The 23,530-nt window shown below is 42.5% G+C and overlaps 1 protein-coding gene across 2 annotated transcripts in view; it reads left to right on the top strand.

Moving 5' to 3' along the window:
- The window catches only part of MTUS2 (microtubule associated scaffold protein 2), a 373,877-nt gene that overhangs the window by 196,686 nt on the left and 153,661 nt on the right, over positions 1-23,530 (top strand). For both annotated transcript variants that reach the window (XM_058688745.1, XM_058688736.1), the window contains exon 4: positions 4,645-4,806. In XM_058688745.1, the coding sequence (XP_058544728.1) occupies positions 4,645-4,806 (162 nt within the window). The remainder of the gene's footprint in view (positions 1-4,644; positions 4,807-23,530) is intronic.

The raw sequence follows: 23,530 nt of genomic DNA, 5'->3' as shown, positions 1-23,530 counted from the left end.
CTGAACGGCGGTATTGACAGCCCTACCCGCTAAATGCCGATGTTGCTTCAACTCCAAATATCCCCACAAATTTTGCCCCTTAAGGAGTACTGCCACTGACGTGGTATTTGCTTTTTCACGGAACTCTGCCTTCTCTGTATCTCTCTCATCTAACATGCCACCCACGGTAGACTCGGAGCTCAGCATATGTCTGCTGATCTTGAGTGAAATCTGTGCGCGTTCTTCCTTTGATCTGGTTGCAGTTCAGAAAAAAAGATTTAATTGTATCTGTTGGAAATTCTGACCACTTTTCTTGGAACTTGACAAGTAGATTCTAGAATTGATATGCAAGAGAAAGAGTCAAGAATATTTGGGTCAAGACCGTTGTAAAGTGAACGAGCAAAATCGGAGGTACTTGTCTTGTACTGGTTCAGCGTGCCAGCCTTGTCTCACGCGATGGTAAATCAGTGTAGTATTGGGATCGTGAGAGACAAAGAGATCAATGAAACAGAATATAGAGTTCAGAAATGGAGCCTCGTGAGGCAGAGTGGATAGGCGTTCACCAGATGATTTCCCTTTTCTCCTAGGCGTAAACGGAGCTTACGTTCCCCGGCCAGTGGGCCCATGGCAGAAGTGATGCACTCCACTTCTAGGCCTGACCCATAAAATCCTTCCATGAACAATTCATTTTCTCCCCAGCTGCGTGTTAATGTCTCTTGAGAGACCCAGGGTAGGGCAAAAGCAGGAGATGGAAGGAGCCCGAGTCCCTGTCTGGAATAGAGCTCCCCAGCACAGCAGATCATCCGGATTACCTGTGTGAGATGATTCACGATTGACAGAGAAACTTCTTTATGTTAAATGACTGAAATTTGGGGGTTGTTAGCTTAGTCTAACAATCAGGCTTGTATGGAAGCTTGATACTCAACAGCTGGCAGTGAAGGGACTGCCCAATGCACGGGGCTGGGATAACTGGCTGTCTATATAGAAACAGCAGCAACATATTCCATCCCTACTCCATGCTTCATCCCAGATGAATTGATCTAAAGTTAAAAAAAAAGTTTTAAGCCATTTAGAAGAATACACAGAAGAACATCTTTATTATCTCACGTGGAGAAGGAAAAGCTAAGATTCATAAGGTACCAATCAAGTGGAGAAAGAAAGACGGAGAAAATTTAAAATATATACCAATAAAGGATCAGTATCCAGAATATTAAAAAAAAAAAAACCTCCTCTATGTCATTTAGAAAGGCAAAATAGTAGAAAAATGAGTGGGCGTCTTATAGAAGAAAAAACTTGAATAGCTAATAACTATATGAAAAACATGTTCCACCTCCCTGCCTGCCCGAGACCTATAAATTAAAACCAATGTCATCAACTAATGAAAGTCTGACAGTCACGACCTGTGGTGGGTGTGAATTGCAACAGGCAATTTTGGAAAGCCATTTTGAACATCTAGGAAAGTTGAACGTGCTTATGCCCTGTGTCCTAACAGTTTCTTTTCTTTTTTTTTTTTAACGTTTATTTATTTTTTGAGACAGAGAGAGACAGAGAATGAACGGGGGAGGGTCAGAGAGAAGGAGACACAGAATCTGAAACAGGCTCCAGGCTCTGAGCTGTCAGCACAGAGCCCGACGCGGGGCTCGAACTCACGGACCACGAGATCATGACCTGAGCCGAAGTCGGCCGCTTAACCGACTGAGCCACCCAGTCACCCCCCCTAACAGTTTCAGTCATGATGGAACCCGCGATAGTCGGTATCTCTTAAGCGTGGTGTTCCTTTCTGTTCTTATTCTCACCGTTTCCTGGGTCTCAAGTCGCTCAACATATGTTTTAAGGACAATCATACCGGATCTCTTTAGTCTTACATCCTGCTGTTGCTGTCAGATTTATTTCAGTCCTTTCCTTCCTTCTCACAGAGAGCAGCCCATCTGATAGCAATCTCTGGATACTTGGCCAAGTCCTAAGAAAAACTGATTGGCTGTAAGGACCGGCCGCTGAGTTGAAAACTAACCTGTGTGTGTTCATAACTGACACAGGAGGGTTCAGCATGCACAGACACCATTCTGTTTTCTTGTGCCCACTCTTGGCATTAACGTTTACAAATTCATTTTCTTAGCTCTCTCACTTCCCACAATAGCCCTATGAGGTCCATGCTCAGTATCCCCACTTATAGATGAAGAAACTGAGGTGCAGGGAGGTGGAAGGGGAGGAGATAATATCCACCCCCCTGGTTGTTCTGCTCCCCGGTCTGCACCATTTATCCAGGTGATAACCTCGATGGTTCAGGCCAGATTGGGGCTGGTTGGCAATGAGAGGACTGGATTAGACACATGAACCACTTCCACTGACTGAATCCTTCGGAACATTGTTCTGGCTTACACAAGCCGTTTGTTTATTTCCACGTGTTTCCTTCCTCTTAGCAAGCAGTGGTTTAATGTGGCCTGCATTGTGAAGTACCCAGAACATTTATAGAATGCAGCAGTAATTCCCAAATTCTGCGTACTTTTCGCTTACTAAATAATGAGTCTTTAATTACTGGCTGACTTAAGCTGGTTTTCAAAGAGTGATGCTGTTAACTGCCAGCTGTATCCCACAATGGTGGATAAGAATAGTGTTCTATTTTATTTTATTTTACTTTCTTTTCTTTTTTTTTTTTTTTTCGTTCATTCAAGACCTCACTCAGAGGAGAGTACATCACCCACGTAGCTTCCTTGACACTTTGTTCTTCAAACAGATGAATTACTTCCCAGCCTGGAAGGCCGCCGAATCTCTAAGTTGACATGTTCTCTGAATGATAAATTTCACATAAGAGGATGATGCCAGGTGTAAGAGGGTTTGATGAAAGGACATATGAACTTTACCAAAGATACAAAATATTTCCCTTCTTAAGAAACTTTAATGAGGAAAAGACCCTGTGAAACTTTTTATGTTCAATTTGGCTTCCAGTACACGTTTTAGTGATAGATTATTCGGGCAGTATGTCAGCAGTAGGCTAAACAGTAGATGATTCCAGGTGAAATATATCCAGTGGCTGAGCCCCCTCCTTCCATCTGAAATGTCCTACAAACCTCCAGACATCCTTTCTACAATTGGACTGGTGAGCTCATCGTATGGTTCAGAAGCTAAGACTTCTTGTCTTATAGGTGTGTGGCATCCCTTTTCCTGATGAAGTTTCTGGATTAATCATATGCTTCCTTTTCTATCTGATATTCAGGATACAGCGCAGATCCTTTTGGTGAAGTTTCGATGCATTTGTTGTTTGCGTAGATCAAAAGCATTCTCCTAGCCCTGTTTAGAACTATTTAAAATCTTGTGCCGACCTTAAAAGAGCTATAGGACGTAGGTTTTGTGCTGGGAAATAGCACATTCTTTATCTTTCCTTCTCGGATACACTTTTCTTTAGAAACAAAGCAAGTCTCACGAATTTTAAAGAGACGTTTGGGTCTTCAGAGGGAGGAAAGCAGCAATCTCTTACCCTAAGTGGGTGAATACAATTCCTGGGTGTTTCGAACACTGAAGCCATTTAAATAATGTTATCATTTTTATGCAGGCCCTATCTAAATAGAATGTTATGCCTATCCTTTTAAAATGATAAAAACAAAAAATTTAATCTGCTAAAATTCTGTATACTTCTTCCAGCTGTCATTGCATATTTTCCATGGTAGATGGTCACGTTTCTAACCGGATAGCTTAATTCCAAACGAGCTATAGTTCCAGTACATTCAGGCTCTGTTTCGTGGATTAGGGCTCACAGCTATACTCAGAGGTGTATTTAAAGGACTGATGCTTTCACAAGGATTGGATGGTGTTGTCATTGTCTTTAAGAGATTACAAATGCATAAACCATAGCAGTTTGGGGGAAGATCTAGAAGAAAGCGTGGGACCACAACCACCTTGCGTATTTAAACCTGACACATGTCCCCATATGCCATATGCTCACAATGTCAGAGCAGTCATTCATAAACAAACTGTCCCGTAGACACAGAGTCTCTGTATTTCTGTATTGGATGGCAAACTGAAATGATCAATAAGCGTCTTCTGCCTTTGCCGTCAACTAGGCTCTAATTCAGGGGCTTTGTATTTCGATGAGGCCTCGGCTTTCCAGAAAAAAAAAAAAAAAAAAGAAAAAAGCTTTGTGGATTTTGAGGAGATTCTCTGTGCCCATGGTCCTCACCCCTCTGTCTTCACCCCAAGCCTCTGGTTCCAAAGGTAAAATAACTTGGGTAGCAGGGAGTTCTGCACAAGCTCCTTGGACCAGCCATGCACGTACGGGTCTGATTCTCACCTCTCCTGGGTCACTCACACTGGTTTTATCCTCTGTGACTCACTAAATAAACGTGTGTCATATGCACATTATACAATTATACATCCACATAAGCAAATTGTGTGTGTCTGCACACAGGTGTAAAATCTTCAAAGGCTGCCCTTGTCTTTTATGGAGTCCCTTGCACAGAGCATTGGAATGACAGACTTTTCTCGGAGCCTAAAGGGAGCTCTTTTCCACATCCGGTCCCAGAGAAAGGCTTTTCAAGGCCACTCACGAAGAGTCAGGTCAAATTCTAAAGCAGATGACGGCGTTACGATTGGTTGGCAATTGCAAGTGGCAAGGAAGGCCCAATCCATTTTTCATGAAGTTATAATTAACATCGTGTCTGCCTCCCACAGGGTCAACCTTTGGGAATGAAGACCAGCCAGCTCCGAAGGCGGTTCTGCCTTCCAAAGACGCACCCAAGGGGGCCAGCCGGGCGACCCCTCCAGCGTCCTCCAGTGTGACAACACCCCGCCGGAGTTTGCTTCCAGCGCCCAAATCCACATCTATACCCGCTGGTAAGACTGTGTGCCTCGGAGAAGCTCTACAGTGGAGTGCCTTTTCTGCCTTAAAAAGTCTTTTCAGACTCCCCATGTACATCAGTTATTTAGATGGGATGACGGATGAGTTTCAAATGGCATTTAAAATTAATAATAACAACAATACCACTATTTTCAAGGTACTTTCACGCATTCCTGTGTTTAAATTCTCACAGCTTCCTCTCGCTCCTCCCCAGACTCTTAACCCATTGAATCACGCAGTTTTGTGTGGGGGAAAAAAAACCCAAAACAACAACAACAAAAAGCAAGAATCAAGCTATTTTAAGCCGATTGGCATTTGGCTCTGGAGGCCCATAGGACCAAACTTCTGACTACTCCTCTGGGAGTGAGTCATGGAACCCTATGGGAGCCGCTGCCTCCAGAAGGATCTGAGAGCTCCCTTCCCCTCTGGCTCCAGGCTCATGCCACCAAAGCTGGAATCCAAACGAATATACCGCCCCCCGCCCCCACCACCCGCAAACTTTTTTTCGGAAGATAACTGAGAAAATGTGAACATAGTACTGATATTTTAAGCGTGATGTGGCCGTTGTGATTATATTTTTATAAGAGTCTTATTTTGGCCATTCACACGTGAAATGATACGCTGTCTGGGATTTGCTGCAGAGGCACTTGGGATGATGGCAGGTGGAGTCAGTTTACCGGTGATGAAACAACACTGACCACAGATCGCTCGTTGTTGAAGTTGGTCAATAGGATAGATTCCACTAACTAGACTGCTCTCTCTACTCTAGCATATACATAAAGTGTTGCATAATAATATGATAAACTGTGTCAACAGAGTGGCTGCTTTAGTTGAAGGAAGGTTAAATGGAAATCAGGTATGTCAGGTGTGGTAGCAACCCAATCTCATGTGGTTGTGCCAATCTCATGGTAGGCCCATGAGAATTTCATTATCGGGCCATCTGGGTGGCTCAGTTGGTTAAGCGTCTGACTCTTGATTTCAGCTCAGTTCGTGATCTCTCCATTCATGGGATCGAGCCCTCCCTCTGGCTCTGCCCTGACAGCGCAGAGCCTCCTTGGGATTCTCTCTCTCCCTCTCTCCGTGCCCCTACCCTGCTCCTGTGCTCGCTCCCTCTCTCTCAAAATAAATACATAACATTTTTCAAAACTTTCATTATTTTTTCAAATAGTTCGGCTACATAAGAGATTTCTGAAAGCCATGTGATCTTGATAACAGGAATTCTCTTCCACTTTGCATTACTTCATAAAACATTGTAATGCACTGAATCTAATTTGGTCCTCACAGAAACTCTGAGAGGAAGGCAGAAAGCTTTCTTTTACAAAAGAGAGAAGGACAGACCACAACTCGGAGTGTGAAACACTTGTCCAAGGTCATCTGATGGCATCCGGAAATAAACACATGTTGTGTATGTTTCCAGCGCCTTTTCCGTAATATTATCTGTATCAGATGGGGGCTATCAGAATTCTGTCATCCACAGTGTGTCTATTAACATCAAGTTTCGTGTTACCACGAAGGTAGTAGTAAGAGAATGACACCAAGGACTTCTTGCCTCAGGCTGGGTCCTCCTGGAGATGGCCTGGTATAGAGTTCGGGGTGATGCCATGACCACTGTGTTGGCTTTTGTTACTCCTGGCTCGCAGCTCAGCACCCTGATACACATTCTGCAGGTTTTCCTTAAAACTCCAAATAATGCCTTTAAGAGAAGTAGGAGCCTTTTCATAGAAGCTGAAATCGTGTGTGTGTGTGTGTGTGTGTGTGTGTGTGAAAACACTCGCCTAGCCCTCCCTGAGTGGAGACGTGTGTGTGATTTTCTCCAGAGGCAAAATTTAAGTCTGTACTTTCTTGGTTCCTTCTTATGATGAGCCATCACTTTCTTTGTCAAAAATTCAAGTGTACCTTCTTTCAAGCTGACCTACGAGGCATCCAGTGGATCTACTGGACCTGCTCTTCTAAGTTAAAAACATGATGATGATAATTGCTTTCTTCCTTATTCCAGACCCACATACGTTGTATTGTTGCTCTTCCTTGACCAGTTCAGTTGCTGGGTTCCTGAGTATCTGTGCTGGGGATAGAATAGTCTGGAGATAGAAAGATGAGTGAGACACAGTTCCTGTCCCAAAAAGGTTCACAGGCTGGTGGTAGAGAAGCACAAAAAAATAGTTGCAGAAACATTGTTAAGTGTTATAATGAACTATTATTATACAGTCTGATGTTGATCATCTTGCTTGGCCTCAGCCCAGCCAACCTCATGGAGCGGTTTATGTTGCAGTGCTAGCTGGTCTAAGGTATGTTCTGTCATAGGATGCCTGGGGGGCTCAGTTGGTTGAGCATGCAACTCTTGATTTCAGCTCAGGTCATGATCCTAAGGTCATGGGATTGAGCTCCACGTTGAGCCCCACACAGAGTGTGGAACCTGCTTAAGATTCTCTCTCTCTCTCTCTCTCTCTCTCTCTCTCTCTCTCTCTCTCCCTCTGTCCCCCTCTGACCCTCTCCCCAGCTCGTGCCCCACCAACTAAAATTAAAAAGGAAGGAAAAAGAAAGATATGTTCTTTCCTTTCCCCATCCATCCCATCCATCAAGAGAGTAAGATCAGTGAGGGAGAAGCCATATTTGCTTTGTTGCCCAGCTAGGGTAAGGAGAGCGCACACATTGCTTAAAATCCCAGAGAAAATGGAATTGAGATGTCAGGGAAAGGTATGGATTGGGAAAATGAAGCCAAAAGCTCATTTTAAAGATGTCAGGACTTTGTCTTCCAACTTTTATCTAATTCTAACACCTAAGGCTTTCTTGCATTTCAAAGTTATTGCTAAAAGAGGAATTTTATCACTGCACGTTAGCTTTGCATTTATCCCATGGGTTGGAATTTCTAAGTTAAATAAGATCTAGTTTCAGAAATAAAATCAGCTTTCACATTGCCTTGTGTCATCAAAGCCTCTTGAAAATGAGAAGGTAGGCATGCAGATTACCACCAAATCCCAAATCATTGGATTTCTTGGGACTGTAAGGTGTCTGGGTATGTGAATTACTTAGATAATGCCAACCCTTGTTTTTTTCAACCCGTGTTGTTGGGAACATCTCTGAACTGCAATGCTCTGCTTCTTCCCCCTGGTGATTCCAGGCTAATGATGGCAGAGCTCTTGTATCTTTGGGTCCTCTGCTCAATTACTGTCATCCATAATTGCAGATGCAACACGTTTCCCAACAGAAATACCCTGGGAGTGCTTGGGCTGTTGCCTTTAACCTAGATTTCATCCTGGTTCATTCATTCAGGAAACATCTAAGTACTTATTTTCAGCCATAGGGTGACTTGGATTCAAGGACAATTAGAAAAGTTCTTGCTTTTAAGAAGCTTACACTATGGTACACTGAGTTATAAACCAATAAATGGAGTGAGTGCAAGAGATCTATAGTCTTAACAGCTGGATTCTAGTTAATTCTAGCAGACCAAACATTCAGAGTAAAGTGGATGAAGAAAAAAATGACCTGAAAAAGTTTAAATTAAATATGATAGGTTTTTATTATTTATTTAATCACTTTCCCTTTGTTGTCTATTTAATCATTTTCTAACTTATTTATTATTTAGTTGCTTTCTGACTTCAGAAAAGATCCAAAGGAGCATGCAGTAAAGGGCACAAAATAACACAGTTGCAAAGATAAAATTCCAATAAAACCAGGAAAATCCTGATGAAACTAGGCTCAGTTTCCTGGCTCAGGAGCAAAAGAAGAAATACAATCAGAGTTTGGAAAAAGAGCATGTCATTTCTTCGGAAGAGAGAAACTTATTTCCTAGCACACACTTTTAAGATTTAATTCTGTGGATTAAAAAAGACATATGTTGAGCAACATAGTGGACAACAACTTTGTTGTAAACCTATCTATTGTGATAATAAAATAATTAGAAAAGAGTTTAAAATTTCGGAATAGGGAGGGGCGCCTGGGCGGCTCAGTGGGTTAAGCGTCCAACTTCGGCGCAGGTCACGATCTCGTGGTTCATGGGTTCGAGCTCCATGCCGGGCTCTGTGCTGACAGCTCGGAGCCTGGAGCCCGCTTCGGATCCTGTGTCTCTCTCTCTCTGCCCCTCCCCTGCTTGCACTCTCTCTCTCTCAAAAATAAACATTAAAAAAAATTTTTAAATATTTTGGAATAGGGAAGGCTTTTCTAAACATGATATGAAACCTCGAAATGCTTAAAAACTGATAAAAATAGCTATGTAAAAATTTATAATTTTCCACAATGAAAGACATAGAATTAAGGAGATAGACTGAATGAAAATGCTGCAACAAAGCGTTCCATGAAAATAAATAGGAAAGATACAACTTAATTGGAAAAACAGGTAGAAGAGATGAATGGGTAATTCACACAGAAGTACAAAGTAGTCAGTGGTCATAAACATATGAAAAGATGTTCAAATGCACTAATAACTAAATACATTTAGCTTTTTAAATGAGATACCATCTTTTTCATTCAGATTAGAAAAATTAAAAAGGTTTATCACAGCCGGCATTAGTGAGAACACTGCAAACGAACACTACAGTGTTCGTTAACAAGAATATAAATCTGCACAAGCTTGTAGAGGACAATTGGTCACCAACAAAAATTTAAGCGTGTATAATGTGTAATCCAGCATTTCTGCTTCTGGGAATCTCTCTTACAAAAATTCTTGCTTAGACAGCAATGACATCCAAGTACAACTTTTTTGGCAACAATGATTATAATATTAAAAAATTGGAAACAATCTAAATATGCATCAATATGGAGATATTTAAATAAGCTATGATACATCTATTCACTAGACTGCTGTTTAGTCTTTCAAAAAGAATGATGGGGGCACCTGGGTGGCTCAGTCAGTTAAGCATCTGACTTCGGCTCAGGTCATGATCTCGCAGTTCGTGGGTTCGAGCCCCGCGTCGGGCTGTGTGCTGACAGCTCGGAGCCTGGAACCTGCTTCCGATTCTGTGTCTGTCTCTCTCTCTGCCCCTCCCCTGCTCACACACACACACACACACACACACACACACACTATCTCTCTCTCTCTCTCTCTCTCTCTCTCAAGAATAAGTAAACATTAAAAAAAAATTTTTAAATAATGATCATTACCTCATAGATCTCGGTGTGGCAACAACAGAAAGTTCTAGTGTTTAGTGCTAAACTAACACTAGTTAGTTAAAAGATATATACTGAACATCCTGTCCGTGGCTGTTGCCAAGAATTTTAGAAGCTTAGCCTTGGTCTTTCAATAGTCCTTTTTCTCAAAATTTTCATGAAAAGTTTTTCTGCTGTTCATGTCAAATACAAAATCTCAATGGTGCCTTGATCCCTGTAATTCGGTGTGAATTTCGGCTTTACCCGTTGCCTCTTCATACTTGTTTGCAGTTGTTGTAGCAAATAGGAAAATATTTTCCGTTGAAAATATTGATCTGAAGATAGATTACTTCTGGGTCAATATGCCCTCTGATTCTGTCATGTTGACGTGATGGATTATAGAAAATACAGTTACTTGATTCACCCTACGGTATGGAAGGATTTCCTACGGTTATATAGAAAACGAACAGTTGGTAACTTGTCAGAGGGAAAAAAAAAAAAACCTCTGGGAATAGGAAGGCTGTCACTCCACTTGTATTATAAAAATTGTTTGACAAATTTAAAAGTAGATTCTTATTCCTGAATTAAATTCCACAAATGTTGGTATTTCTGAGCACAGTGTAATTTAAAAGTACAAGTATCTGGTCAACATTATTAAAGTGTGTCTACTGAGCCCTTCGGCATGTACAATGAGCTGCCGAAACAGATACTCCCACCTTCCCTCCGGTCCGGCCAAACACCATCGCCCCTTTCTGAGCACACCTTAAATGACGAAAGTTGAGGAAGAGCTTGCTGAAGTAAAATATTCTGCTTCAGGAAAAGACAGGGCAGGTAAAAGGATTGCTTTAAGTGCTATTGGAATCTTGGCTCTAGATGATTTGGGGGGTTGTTGTTACTGTAGCCTGTAATATATGCCCTTTTAACCTAAATAGCTCCAAGATCGTGTTGTTTTCTAATCACAAGAGTCATGGCATCCCACACTGTGGACTCACGTGTGTCCACAAACCTCCAGGAGTGGCACCTGAAGGAAGCAAGTTGGAAGCAATTAGGCTACGCTGGGCTCTTCAGTATGGAAGATGTTATTGCTCTGTGTCGACTGCGTTCTCCCTGAGGCTGAGTCTCCGTTGCAATCCCTTATTTGTCACCGCGAAGCCAACAGGGGGAACCAGCAATAGGTGGGGGACAGGGGAGCCGATAGTAGAGTAGAAGCGTTTAGAAAGAATCTCTGTTGGAGAAAGATAAAAGCAATAAATTGGAGACCATTCCTTTGCGTGAGGTCACGGAGACAGGGAAATATCATGGGGATGATGTATGGAATGTCTGGAAGGAGGATCTGTCCACTTCATCATTCTAAAAGTCATGTTCCTGGGTGTCCCGGAAGGCCTGTTTGCTGTTCTTTCTGGCCACCAGTGGGGAGGTTCCTAGCGCCTCCCGGCAGCCAGGAAGTGCTGTGATTCACCAGCTGTGACACGAGAGTCAACCCTTAGTCGTCCTGGGGAGTGAGGACGGGTGGAATTTGATTGCGTGAGCATCAGCTCTTTCAACAAATGTTGACTGAGCCCCTTCTTTGAGTTGAGCCCTGTGCTGGGTAGTTGGGGAAGTCATGATGTATGAGACAGACGGTTTTTGCCCCTGTGGATCCGAGGGTATAACAGGAGAGAAAAACATAGAATCTGTACTTATCAGTACATGATTAATTATTTAATTACAGTCATGCTAAGTGCTGTGAAAGGGAAATGAGTATACAATGAAGGTATATTACACAGACATAATGTAGTGTGCAGAAAACACATAGGCCCAGATCTAAATGATCAGTAGAAGTTGCCAGACCGCAATGGTGGGGAACAGCGTTCCGTGCGGGTGAACCATGGGAACTTCCTCTTTGTAAATATTAGAGGTTCCCAAGTCTCCCTCCCCTTAAAATCTTGGATCGGGGCTGCTAACGATTAGATCTGAAATTGAAAATACGTACTCCCTACTTTTCCCTTCTTACCTTTTTATGGAGGAACTTGCTAGCGTGAAATAGTCAAAAGACAGCATATGCGAAAAAGAAATTGCATAGAAAATCTGTAGCTGCTTCATCAGTTTCTGATGTTATTGGTGAGTCCACCTTGACTTTAATGATTACATAAAAGTTGTCCCTTCAGGAGCTCATGGGGAGTTTGATTTTTTATGTTGTTGTTTTTTAGGACACTTGAGTTTTAAACTCTTAATAACCTGATCCTCTATTTCCGGTTTTGTGATGTGCTATTTAACAATTATAATTAAATGCCCCAGAATGATCTAAGTAAGGGAGAAGACACATTTCTCTTTCTCTGCTATGTCTCAAATTCTTTCATTAAAACAACAAGAGGGGCACCTGGGTGGCTCAGTCGAGCATCTGACTTCAGCTCAGGTCATGATCTCATGGTTCATGAGTTCAAGCCCCACATTAGGCCCTGCACTGACAGTTCAGAGCCTGTTTAGTGTTCTCTCTCTCTCTCTCTCTCTCTCTCTTTCTCTCTCTCTCTCTGCCCCTGCCCCACTTGCTCTCGCTCACTCTCTCTCTCTCTCTCTCTCTCAAAATAAATAAATAAAAGCTTAAAAAAATATTTTGGGTGATTTGAGAAGCGTCTGGGACAACCCATAGTACCAGAGGAGAATTTATAAAATGCAGTGACTCACCTTGCTATTCAGCAACCCGCAGGGTGTGAAACCTTTTGTTTTGTGGCAACTCCTCAAAAGTAAGGCACAAAAACCCAACTTCCGTTTAAGAGTATATCCACGGATCTGAAAGGTTACACACCTGGTATTTTGCCCACTCCGTTTGTCAGCCTCGAGGAGCTATGGGAGCCGGCCCAGCCGTAATTAATGCAAATGGTCTTTAGAGCTGTGTTTTCCATTGTGATTTCTGACATTTATGTGTTTCAGCACTCTGCCTACTGTGCCGTAAATGCATTGTTATGCAAATTGCTATCATGATGTAGCGCGGTCTCTTAGCATGATGAACATGGAACTTTTAATTACATGTCAGCGTTTAAAACTTTTCATTTCCTTCCAGATTCACATATCCTACTAGCTCACTTACACTGATGAAACGCCTGCTCCTAATTACGGTCTTCGTGGGGACCGTCTAAAATGCAAATATAAGAAAGAGACAAATGCCGGTGATCCATTTTCTACGAAGAAGAGTAGCACATTTCTTGGACATTGCAGAGCCTTCCTGTCTTTCATTTTTCATCCCTTCATCAGCCTATTTGTGTTGAGAACGACTCAACACTGCCCCGTGTTACTAATCGGTAATCAGCCCACCAGCCTGGCCGACAAGAGTCCACATCCCTCCCTCCCGCCCTTCCCCACAGTTGGCAGCCGCACTTCACCGTCTGAACGCAAATCTAGTCCTGTTCCGCTCCCGCTTGGGACGTCTTAGTGGCTTCTCCTTAACCACAGGCACAGACTCCATGTAACTGTAACACGAGGTGAGTCCAGGCAGGGACAACACCAGGAGGAGCTGTCGCACAAAGTAAACTTTATCTGCCGCAAGTCATAATAGCACTTATTGAGTCCTTACTGTATGCTCAGCCATACCCCTCATCGCCTTGCTTTGTCGCTCGTAACTCTTCTTAACCCCCTTTTATCGACGAGGAAGCTGGATTCGAGAAAGCAAATAATTAGCCCCAGGTAACAGAACCAGATGTCGGGGTTGGACTCAAGCCTGGGTAACTGACTGCAGAGCTCCCACGTGCACCCAGGGCGCGTCTCATAGCCCTGGCACCGGGTGGTCCTGACGGTGATGGCCCTCCTCACCCAGCAGCTGTGGCCAGTGTCACGCAGCAGAGGACCAGCCTGCTCCGGCTGCCAGCATGGGCACTTTTGTGTCCGTGACCTGGGAAAAATGACAAGTTATTGGACCTGTATTTAAAAAAAATTTTTTTTTAAATGGATCCTTTAAAAAAAAAATTGTCTACACCTCTTTAGGTTTTAAAAAACAAAAGCCACCTTGGACATCTTTCTGTCTCCACGTGATTTTTATTCCAGTGAATGGAGCGACTTGATCAGTAAGCTGCGTTGAATTTCTGTCACGTAGAATTCGGATGGCAGAGGAAATAGCTTTTTTTTTTAATTTTTTTAACGTTAATTTATTTTTGAGACAGAGAGAGACAGAGCATGAACGGGGGAGGGTCAGAGAGAGAGGGAGACACAGAATCTGAAACAGGCTCCAGGCTCTGAGCAGTCAGCACAGACCCCGACGCGGGGCTCGAACTCACATACCGCGAGATCGTGACCTGAGCCAAAGTCGGACGCTTAACCGACTGAGCCACCCAGGTGCCCCGGAAATAGCTTTGAAGTTACATGCAGATTCCAGTTGTGGTCACCCCGCTAATGGCTCTGTGACCCTGATCTGATTACTTAACCTTTCTGACCTCAGATGTCTCATTGGAAAAAGGACAATATAACAACCTTGTTCAGTGATGATTTCATACACTAGTACAGTGCTTATAATCTATAGGTTCTAAACAAGTATTTATAATAAGTTAATGCCGCTCGTAAGTACCATTTTTTGCAGGCTTGATAAGTGCCTGGCATTGTGCAAAGCACTTTTAGTATATTCTGTTGTACCCTCACAGCAGCCTGTGGGGTAGCTACTGTTACTCTTTTCCATTTTACACCTGAGGAAACGGAGCTCAGAGAGTTTAAGTAACCTGCCAGAAGTCATACAACAAAGGAAACAATAGAGTTAAGTGTCTGGACCCCAGACAGATAAGCCCACATATGCTAAGCAACCTCCCCATAGGTCTTGTACCTAACTTCAAAAGAAAAGAGTTAAAAAAAAAATCTGACCTTCTCTACTGTTGGTGAAGATATAGAGCATGACAAATTGCCACAGTCCTGCCAGGAGACAGGGAAATGGACCCAGCCTTTTTGGAAAACAGTGTGACATTGTCTTACAATGTTTGCACCTGCCTTAAGTTAGGACTTCTGCATGTATGTGTATGAGAAATGCATACACACGTGTATCAGGAGACACATACAAGTATGTTCAAAACAGCATTGCTAAAAGTTCCTCAAACTTCTGTCGGAACAGCTATGCTGTGATATATACACACCACGGATCCCTATTTGGCAATGACCGTGGACTAGGGCTGCATGAATGTTACAGTGTTTAGTAAAAATTGCAAGACACAGCATAGTGACTGATTACACAGTTAATAAAGAAGGGCGCCTGGGTGGCTCAGTCAGTTAAGCGTCTGACTCTTGATTTTGGCTCAGGTCATGATCTCACAGTCTTGATATTGAGCCCCACATCTGGCTCCGTGATGGGCATGAAGCCTGCTTAAGATTCTCTCTCTCTCTCTCTCTCTCTCTCTCTCTCTCTCTCTCTCTCTTTCTCCCCATCTGCCCCTCCCCCTTTCAAAAGTAAAAATAAAGTTTATAAATAGACTTAAGGATATTGCTTAAGGGTGTATGTGGAATAGCAAGGAAAAGCAAGGAATAATGGCTAAAGCATGACAGTGGCTTTCCTGAGTGGGAAGGAGGAAGCTTGAGACATGATAAGCTCTGGGTGCCAGTAATGTTTGAATGTTCTAGTTCTTGACCTGAGTAACAACTTCGTGAGTGTTGGCTTTCAATTACTTGTAAAACTGCGCAACTAAGTTTTAAGCAGTATTTTTCACAACAAAAAGCGTTTAAAACTGTATTATAATATTTTATTAAGAAAAGAAATATATATATATATATATACATATATATATATGTATATACACACACACACACACACACACACACACATAACATGGTGTGAAGTAATGCATTTCAGTGGGTTCATAGTGGTTATTCCTAGGTAAGGAAATGGCAAAAATGAAGAAAACATGTATTTTCTCATTTTTCTACAATGGACATGTGTCATTTTATGAAAAAGGAAATGACTTACTTAAATATTTATTTACATGTCATGACTGAGTCTTGATCTGTCACCTTATGAGCCAGCCAACTTAAGCTGTATGCAATGGCCCATAACAGTTTTACTTCCTGTGTACTTTCTATTTTTTTCAGTAGTCATCATTCCATTCATTGGCAACCTCGATCTCATGTATGGTTTCCCATTTATAAAAAAAAAAAAAAAAAAAAAACAGAAAAGTAGCACATTAAGTATTTAACTGAACAGTGGTATTTTTTTAGCCTCACATTGGGTTTTTCAGGGGAATTCAGAAATGCTGGAGGGAAACAGTAAGAATATTCACCTTGCTAGTGAAGGGCCAGAGACGAGGTAGGCTGGACCCAAGAAGCAAACAAACCCTCTGGTGTCATACTCCTCCCTGCTGGTCCTGCGTGGGCTGGCCCTGTACCCCTTGAACCTTTGCACATGATCCCCCACCCGACTGTACCCTTTTCTTCTTGCCGATTCTTCTGCATACTTCACATCTTAGCTCAAGAGTAACCTTCTTGGGAGAAGCCCTACCTCGTTCCTTCTTGGAGCTCCCAGAGAGCAAGCTTTCCTCAGGCCCCCAGCTGCCACTTGCTAGGCTATCTTGTCATTACTTATTTACATGTCCCGCTAATTGGTGGATTTCAGAAGGAGGATTTTGTCTTTTCACCTTGAAATCGGCACTAGCTGATATCATGCAAAGTACAGCGGGGCCACCCAGTAAATCTATGATGAATGAAGGAAGGAAGGAATGCAGAGGACCTTTTAAGGAACGAATAGTTCAGAACATCAGGAAGGGCTGACACAGCCTGTGGAGTAAAACTGCAAAATACTAACATGAGGGCGATGTTTAATACTAAATAGACCGAGCTAGGGATTTTTATTTATATGTGGAAAATGTTAGCGCTTAAAAGCACAATTTTGTAGTGATCTCGAATTAATGTGAAAGCAAATTATTGGGTCGAATGAGACCAACAATCCAGACCATTTCTTTCATTTAGGCTCACCTCACTAAAACTGCCACGATAAATAAAACCCTTATGTCTGTTTGTATAATTTCCAAAATATAAAGTATTTTTCCCACCACCACTTACGTATTCACATTTTCTCAGTACCCAATAGATCATGCGGTGTCTTGATTCCCCTGGAGAGCTGCTTGTTTTCTTCTCACAAGTCCATCACCTTCAGAGCTTTCCTCATTTTGTTTCTAACAGTGTGTAAAGTGATTTCTCATTACTCACTCAGGGCTTGCCTGTTTATTATGTAGGGAGAGGGAGGTGTTGGAGAACAAATAAGAAGGAGACAATAAGGAGAGGTTTCAAAATGTCAGGAATTCATCTAATCTCAAGGCTGATTTCATTTCCCACAGAGGAAGAACATAATTAGGAAGAACAACTAACTCATTTGCTCATAAATGTTTACTGAGTGGGCAGTTCTCCTATAATGCATTGTCTAGTGGGAAATATAAACAGGTAGAAGGTCTATAGTATAATAAAGTTGTAGCCACAGAGCATGATAGCAGCATCTAGAAACCTCTAGGTTGAGATCTAAAGGATAAGTTGGAGCAGAGCTATCTGGAGACAAAAGAATGAAGGAAGCTGCTTCAGAATTCCACAAGAGAAGTGACACTAGTCTGAATTAAGTCGCGGTAACTATGAGAAGGGAGGTGGACTAAATTTAAGAGAGCTACATGATTATGTTTCACAGGATTTGGTGTTTTATTACATGTGAAGAAGTGAGAAAGAGGGAGGGGACAAGGATGAAATCAACATTTCTGGTTTAGGCAAAAAACATATTTACTGAGAGAAGGCAGGACTGGAAAGAAGTTTTGTTGGGTGACAAGGAGTTCGATTTTGGCTATATTGAGTGTCATGTGCATGGGAGATATCCAAAAAAAGACATTTATATATAGAATATATATGGAGTACAAATATATACATACATATATATATATATACATATATATATACATATACATACACATATACATACACACACACACACACACACACACACACACACACATATATATGGAGGACAAATAGTAGGAGTTCCATAAAAAGGAAACAAAGAAGTCAGAGGGGAGGGAATTAACAAAGTAATACTTCAAGAAATTTCCTAGAATTCATAGGATGACAATCTGCAGACTAAAAGAACCTACCAAGTGCCCAGTACAATTAATGCAAAACGACCCACACCAGGATCCATCAGTATGAAGTTGTACTGGGAAAAGGAAGAGGCACCAAGACCTTCCCGAGAGAACAAACAGATCACATACAAAAGGTTGGAACTAGAAAGGCATCCAGCTCCTCAGTAACAACCCTGCAAGCTGAAGGAGAAATGCATTCACAGTTCTGGGGAAGATGATTATCACATTAGAATTCTGCATTAAGCCAGTCATTTGTATGAAGAAATCTTTAGCCATGAATGATGTGAGATAATTTACCTCCTATGTACATTTCTCTGGAATTGAAAACAAAATGTGCTTTACCAGAATAAGGAAGCAGACCAAGAAAAAGGAAGACATGAGGTCCAGAAAAAAAGGGACCCAATATAGGAAAGAGGCAAAGGAAGAGTGCCTGGGTGGCTCAGTTGGTTAAATGTCCAACTTCGACTCAGGTCATAATCTCGCAGTTTGCAAGTTTGAGCCCCACATCAGGCTCTGTGCTGACAGCCTAAGACCTGGGGCCTGCTTCAGATTCTGTGTCTCCCTCTCTCTCTGCCCCTCCCCTACTCACACTTCTCTTTCTCTCTATCTTTCTCTCTCTTCTTCTCTCTCTCTCAAAAATAAATAAACATTAAAAAAAGATTTAGGAAAGAGGCAAAGGAATTTCCAGAATTATGACGAAGGGAGGTTTTAGGATGACAGTCCTGCAATAATCATAGAAATTACCAGCTAGAACAAAATGGGGAATTGAGGGCTCCAGGAAAATAAAATGAAACTTTTTACATAATTGTGAGAAGAGACTCATGCTCTGATAGAGAGTTTTGGTGGAGAATTAGCAAAATATATATGGAAATCTAAGTAAACAAAAACCAAGGCAGCTGTTAAATCCAGGAAAAACAAAAAGTCATACAAGTAAGAAAATCACTCAGTTGTGAATAATATTTATGTAATTGTAACAAGATGAACAGTAAATTTTGACTTAACCAAAAATTATGGTACAACTGTATTGATGAGGGAGGTAGTCTAGAAGCAAACCTATAAATATCAAAATTATTATTTTCTGTAATAGGAAGATATTACAATATTGTCTCAAATGTAAATATCAAGAAATGCCTGGCTGGCTCAGTAGGTAGAGCATGCAACTCTTGATCTCCGGCTTGTGAGTTTGAGCACCACATTGGGTGTAGAGATTACTGAAAAATAAAATCTTTTCAAAAATAAATATTAATTAATTAAAAAAAGAAATAGCAGTATAAACCTTTACTTAGGTATATGGCGATAACTACTAGCAAAAATAGCTGGAAAATTGAAAGTAACGAATATGAATTGGGCATATGGAGAGTGGGATACTGGGGTTTTTTTTAAAGCCTGTGAAATGTTCTTTTTGAAAGGCTCAGATGTTGAACTTTGTTTTTTTTTTAAATAGGTTAAAAAGAGGAGAAAGAAAAAATGAGAAAAAATTGAATTACTGGCCTGTGTTGTGGCTGCAGTTACAGTTGGTGACTATAAATTTGATGGCCCTATCTGTGTCATTATGTCTTCAGCTAGACTAGTGGAAGGTGACAGCTCAGTTAAGCTAGGGTTAGATTCTGGATACAGTTGTGACCATTGGTGGTTTCTGTGCTATTAGAGCAAGAGTGTGAAGGGGAGGATAGTAGAAGTGAAGGACACTGGGATCAACTTTAGATTGGATAGGAAAGGAGGTTGAAGACAGAAAGAGCCTGCTAGCTGGGGGTAAAGGGATTCACAGTCTAGATTAGAGAAATGAACATCTTGGAGTGGCAATAGAAAAGTGAGACGACTGGAGGGTAGAAGTGGGGTATGTGAATTTCAGAGGCGAAGTTCTGGTTGATGACAGGGTCCAGGGTGATACCCAGAGTTCCTGATCAAAGGCGCCTGGCAGGAGAATCGGATGTCAAAGGAATGAAAAACTGGGATGGCAGATGGGTCATGCAAGAGGTCGTTCACATTTCTAGGATGATGGCAGGACCTGGGGTAAGGAGGAAGCCCATACCTGGGGGTGAGTGAGAGACAGTAACCTTCCTGCAGGTGACAACAGGGAACAGTGTTAGTGTTGACCAGGCAGAACTGTAGAACCTCAAAGGAAAAGGGCTTTAAAGTGAGTGTGGACGCTTCAAGTTCTGGTGGGATATTTAATAGTTTGAAGGGGACCTCCAAACTCAAAGATAAATTGGGTGAGGAGGGTAAGGACAAGTGGTGACCATTTGAGAAGTTTGCTCTGGGGAGAGATTGACCATGAAAGTGGAAGAGGGGCATTATTTACCAAAGGGTCAGGAGTTCCACACAGTGTGGACTGAGGGTCAGAGAAAGGAAGGTTGCATTACAGATAGAAAGGAGGTAAGGATTCACTGACCTCCACATTTAGAAAACAAATAGCTTGAACCATTCTCTGGTCTCCCAGCCAAAACAGAAGATCTTCAGCCTCTTCGTCCTCCTGCCCTCTCCCCTGACTCCACTTTGAGCGTTCTCACCCCGGCCCCATCCTACTTCCTTTCAGACCCTCATAAGGGGTCCGATTCACCTGAATTCACCTGAATTCATTCCTAATTCATTCATTAGGAGTGGGGTAAAGTGAGACAATATACACAGAAGCAGCTGCAAGCTAGTTCCCGGTGTTTATTATTTTTTAAATAATCCTTTTAATGTTTACTTACTTTTCAGAGGTGGGGGGAAGGGGCAGAGAGAGAGCGAGACACAGAATCCCAAGCGGGCTCCAGGCTCTGAGCTGTCAGTGCAAGAGCTTGACGCAGGGCTCGAACCCACAGACCGGGAGATCGTGACCTGAGCCGAAGTCAGATGCTTAACCGACTGAGCCATCCAACTAGGCGCCCCTAGTTCCCAGCATGCATAAATGCTAAAGATGTAGGCGTTCAACAAAAGCATAACCTTTGTGATAGCTCACACCGCTCTCTTTCCCTGGAATAGTACCTGCTGCCTATTTGGTGTTTTCTAATGGATGAGCGAGAGCACGTCACGGGGGGGATATATTTTTTGACGCGTTCCTATCCAGATAACGTTTCTGTGCTTCATTCTATTCAAACTCTGTGAATCTTCCCTTGAAATGTCCCCACATTCCATTTGTCTCATAAGTGACATCAGAATCCCCACTTCCTGGTTACATCATTCATTTTTTCCGCTTTACCTCCTTTCAGTGACGTTGGCACAATAATAATTACTTGCACTGTTGCCACATTCGCATTTCATTTTTCTTCTGGCTCCTCTCTGTCTTCCTTCCATGGCTTTTCATGTTCCTTGTCTGGGAGTGGGTCCATGGGGCCGGGAAAGGATCAGTCCCATCACCTCGGCTTTGACAGGTGCCTGGCGTAAGAATATTGGACAGCTGGGGGATAAAGTCTATTGCTGTGTATATTTCTTTATCCTTTTTGTTTTTCTCACTTACACTGAGATCTACTTGCATGCATGTTAAGAGCCTATAAAAAAGTTCCCATTGTGGTTTTTTTTGACATTTTTTGACATTTTTTAAATTTATTTTACGAAACAAGTATATAGCATCCTGGTGACCATTATCTTAAATCTGATTTTTTCCCCCATTCTGAAGTGCTCAGTCAGGACCCCGAATGACCCGCTGTCACTTGTCATTTCATTCTGTTTTTAGGATGACAGCCTCACCCTCAGAGCGATCCCATCATTCTCGATTGGGCAGCTTTCCTCATATTCTCACAGCTCCCAGGCACATGACCTCCGCCTCAAGTACCTGTGATGAACGGGGTGTTAGTCACTTTACCATGTCCCGTTCAGGGGCAAAACACGAAGTGGGTCTTCTCCTGGCAGTCGCCACACTCACTCGTGTCACTGTGGAAGGCCCTATCCACATGAGAAACTGACCTTTTACACTATTCTTGTTTTTTTTTTCTTTTGCTGAGCAGCTGTGTATGGATTTCTAGGCAGAACCTTTCAACTTAAGACCTTTGTGATGTTTTTGGCTGCTTTATACATAGCGAAACACTTTAGGACTCTTTGAACTTCCAATAATTGCCTGCACTGGGGTGGATATTATCAGTAACAGAGTCTCGAATTAAAACTATGAACCTTGGGGGTGCCTCGATGGCTCAGTTGATAAAGTGTCTGACTTCGGCTGAGGTCATGATCTCACGGTTCATGGCTTCAAGCCCTGCATCAGGCTCCATGCTTACGGTGTGGAGCCTGCTTGGGATTCTCTCTCTCTCTCTCTCTCTCTCTCTCTCTCTCTCTCTCTCTTTTTCTCTGTTCTTCCCCAACTCACACTTTCTCTTTCAAAATAAATAAATAACTAAAATTTTTTAAAAACCTATGAACTTATGGGGCGCCACCGTGGCTCAGTTGGTACAATATCTGACTCTTGATCTTCGGGTCGTAAGTTCAAGCCCCACGTTGGGTGTGGATTCCACTTTAAAAAAAAAAAAAGACTTTGAACTTATCCTCTGATACCAGTGAGGCTGGTATTTCTTCCCCCTCCCAGCCCCTTCTCCCTCCCACCCTAAAAGCTCCCCCAGTAGGGCTCTGAATTTTATACACATGCGTTCCTTTGTAGAGCTCTGAATCTCCACGTACAGAAGGTCCACACGGAGGTACATGAGTAGTTTTGACTACTTAAGAACCCATAAGTCATGAGCATGTGTATATATTTATGAAGGAGCTACTTTCTCTGACTGGCATTTTCAGGCTTTGTCTGGTTGCAACTCATAGAAACCTAATCAAACTGCCTTAGGTACAAAAGAATGCAAAAGGTCAGAAGGATTTTTGGATCGTGTAACTGAAAAGCCCAGGTGATACTGCTACCGTGAAGTAGGACTGTACCCAGGTCCTTAAATAGCGACATCGGGAATGTTCTTCGTCTCCAGTCCCTACTTTCCACTGGCTTGGCTGCTTTACAGAGGCCCTCCCCACGCAGAGACAGGGACAGTCAATGGCAGTTCAGGCTTACATCCCACCGGTTTACACATCCGTCAGAAAAGGAATTCTTTTCTAGTAATTCCAGCAAAATTTGTGAGAGAAGGCTCTCATTATCCCCACCTGGATTTTGTTTTTATTCTCAAACTAGGATGCTCTGTCCCACCGGCGTGATGCAGAGCTCTGATTGGGCAGGGCTGGTCACATGCCCACCTCCAGATCCAGGTGGGGTCAGCGCCCCGCCCCCAAGACACATGAACCATGGGGAAGGAAAGGTTAGTTCGCCCAAGTGAGCACGGCTGCTGTTAAAAGAAGCTGAACAGGCCAAAGAGACGTCCGTAGAGGTGTGCCGTCTGCACTGCGGGGAAAGAAATAGGAGAGGCTGAGTGGGGTTTAAGGAAAGACAGCTATTCAAGAAGACTTGGGGAAATTAGTAAAATCTTCATAAATAAGTGATAGGGATTCAAGGGACTAATACAGACCAAGAAAGTAGTGCCTTTTTGGTGAGTAAAAAGAGTTTCCTCACTTACTCACTTGGTTAGACAAAGAGGCTGAATAACGGCCCCCAAATCATTGGAACTGCTGTGTGTTAACCCTCCATGACCACAGGGACTTTGCAGCTGTGTGCTTAAGTGAAGGGTCTTGAGATGGGGAG

This window comes from Neofelis nebulosa, chromosome 1 (genome assembly GCF_028018385.1).
Source record: "Neofelis nebulosa isolate mNeoNeb1 chromosome 1, mNeoNeb1.pri, whole genome shotgun sequence".
Classification (NCBI taxonomy): Eukaryota; Metazoa; Chordata; class Mammalia; order Carnivora; family Felidae; genus Neofelis; species Neofelis nebulosa.
This window is presented reverse-complemented; position numbering and strand designations above follow the sequence as displayed.